Source organism: Empidonax traillii, unplaced genomic scaffold, assembly GCF_003031625.1.
Source record: "Empidonax traillii isolate 1590-97213 ecotype Southwest subspecies unplaced genomic scaffold, ASM303162v1 scaffold2782:size18096, whole genome shotgun sequence".
NCBI lineage: Eukaryota > Metazoa > Chordata > Aves > Passeriformes > Tyrannidae > Empidonax > Empidonax traillii.
In genome coordinates this window covers 9063-11301 of record NW_020957975.1, presented here as the reverse complement: position 1 = coordinate 11301, position 2239 = coordinate 9063, and the positions used below count along the sequence as shown (strand labels likewise).

The following is a 2239-nucleotide window of genomic DNA, read 5'->3' as shown; positions in this document are numbered from 1 at the left end:
TGCCCACGGGAATTGAGTGTCTGTGGGGTTCCCTGAGCCCCCTGCCCACAGGAATTGAGTGTCTGGGGGGTTCCCTGAGCCCCCTGCCCACGGGAATTGAGTGTCTGGGGGGTTCCCTGAGCCCCTGGGGGTCCGATCCCCGCCGTATCCCGGCCGGAGCATCCCGTCTGACGCGTGCTCCCGGCGGAAGCGCAGAAGCAGACGGAGGTGGAGCGGCAGAAGATCGTGGCCGAGTGCAAGGAGCTGCGGGCGTTCCTGGAGGAGAAGGAGCAGCTGCTGCTGTCCCGCCTGGAGGAGCTGGACAGGGACATCGGGCGCCGGCGCGACGAGAGCGTGGCCAGGCTGGCCGAGGACATCGCCCAGCTCGACAAGCTGCTGGCAGAGCAGGGAGGGGACGGCGGCCCAGGGAGCGCCCCTGGGGAGGTGAGAGCCCCCATCCTTAAAAAAACTTCCCATTTATGGAGGGGGAATCTTGTTTATTGGGGGAAAGTTAAAAAAAAAAAAAACAAACCCAAAAAAACCCCCACATTTGTGGGGGACAGAAAATCCTGTGAATGGGGATCGAGAAAGTTCCGTTTGTGGGAGGGAGGGGGAAAGAAAAAAAAATTCGTGGGGACGGAATTGCCGTTTGTAAGGGTTTAAAAAAAAAAAGGAAAAAAAGAAAATCCTGTTTATGAGGTCAGAAAGGTTCCCAAAAAAATAGGGGGCAAAAAATTCCCATATAGACGGGGGGGGCACAAAACTCACCCCACTGCTGGGGACAGAATTTCCTCAGGGATTCTGCCTGGTTTTGGGGAGGGATTTGGGATCTCTGAGGTTGGAGAGAGGCCGATCCTGACGGAATTCCTGGTTTTTTTCCCCCTTTTCCAGGGTGTTGTCCCAGCTGGCAGCAGGTGAGTGGGGCTGAGCCCTTCACTGGGTGAACTGGGAGGCTCCAGCCGTGGCAGGGCCGGTGCCCCCAGCCCTTTCCCGGGGGGGAATTCCCGGGATTTTGGGAATGGGCGGGCCCTGAGCGTGCCGTGTCCCCGCAGCCTGGAGAGCTGGATGTTCCTGAAGCCCGAGCCCGGCTTCTCCGAGCTGGAGAAGAAGCTCAAGAGCTTCTCCCAGAAGAGCGCAGTGCTGAAGGAGGTGCTGCTGGAGTTCAAGGGTGAGCTGGGAAAGGCCCTTCCCGGGGAAATCCCGCCCGGAATTCCGGCAGGGCCGGGGCTGGGGTGGGACTGGGATCGTCCTTCATCCCCTGGGCTGGTTTTGGGGAGCTCATCCCAGAGAGGAGGGGGGGGCAGGAGGGGCTTCCCTGGGACTGGAGCGTGGGAGTGAGGGATAGGGATCATTCCCGTGGGATGGGAGGGGATCCAGGGACTCCAAAGGGACTCAATCCCTTCCCTCTCCTCCCACAGAGAACCTGCGCTTCGAGCTGGAGAACGACACAGGTGAGTTCCCAGGGATTCCATGGAATTGGCTGGGAATGGAAATGGGACTGCCCTGTTCCCAGGGATTCCATGGAATTGGCTGGGAATGGGAATGGGACTGCCCTGTTCCCAGGGATTCCATGGAATTGGCTGGGAATGGAAATGGGACTGCCCTGTTCCCAGGGATTCCATGGAATTGGCTGGGAATGGAAATGGGACTGCCCTGTTCCCAGGGATTCCATGGAATTGGCTGGGAATGGAAATGGGACTGCCCTGTTCCCAGGGATTCCAGGGAATTGGCTGGGAATGGGAATGGGACTGCCCTGTACCTGGGGATTCCATGGAATTGGCTGGGAATGGGACTGCCCTGTTCCCAGGGATTCCAGGGAATTGGCTGGGAATGGGACTGCCCTGTTCCCAGGGATTCCATGGAATTGGCTGGGAATGGGACTGCCCTGTACCCGGGGATTCCATGGAATTGGCTGGGAATGGGAATGGGACTGCCCTGTTCCCAGGGATTCCATGGAATTGGCTGGGAATGGGGCTGGGATTGGGACACAGACACTGGGTCGGTCCCCACATCGGTGTCACAGCAACCCCTCAGCCCTTCACCTGCGTCCCCCCCGTCATATTTGGGACACAAACACTGTGTCACCCCCTCCCAGGTGGCACAGTGACCCCTCAGGTACCCCCATCCCATCACTGACCCCACAGGTGCCCCAGTGACCCCATACGTGCCCCCATCCCATCACTGACCCCACAGGTGCCCCAGTGACCCCACAGGTTCCCCCCATCCCATCAGTGACCCCACAGGTGCCCCCATCCCATTA

The 2239-nt window shown here is 59.4% G+C and overlaps 1 protein-coding gene across 1 annotated transcript; it reads left to right on the top strand.

Moving 5' to 3' along the window:
• Positions 1-171: 171 nt before the first annotated feature.
• On the top strand, positions 172-2164 carry LOC114072222 (E3 ubiquitin-protein ligase TRIM7-like; the record flags this gene model as incomplete). The annotated part of the gene is made up of 5 exons (XM_027910142.1): positions 172-423; positions 871-893; positions 1032-1147; positions 1398-1484; positions 2124-2164. Coding segments are annotated over 5 exons (519 nt in total), but the record flags the coding sequence as incomplete, so codon positions are not given.
• Positions 2165-2239: the final 75 nt, after the last annotated feature.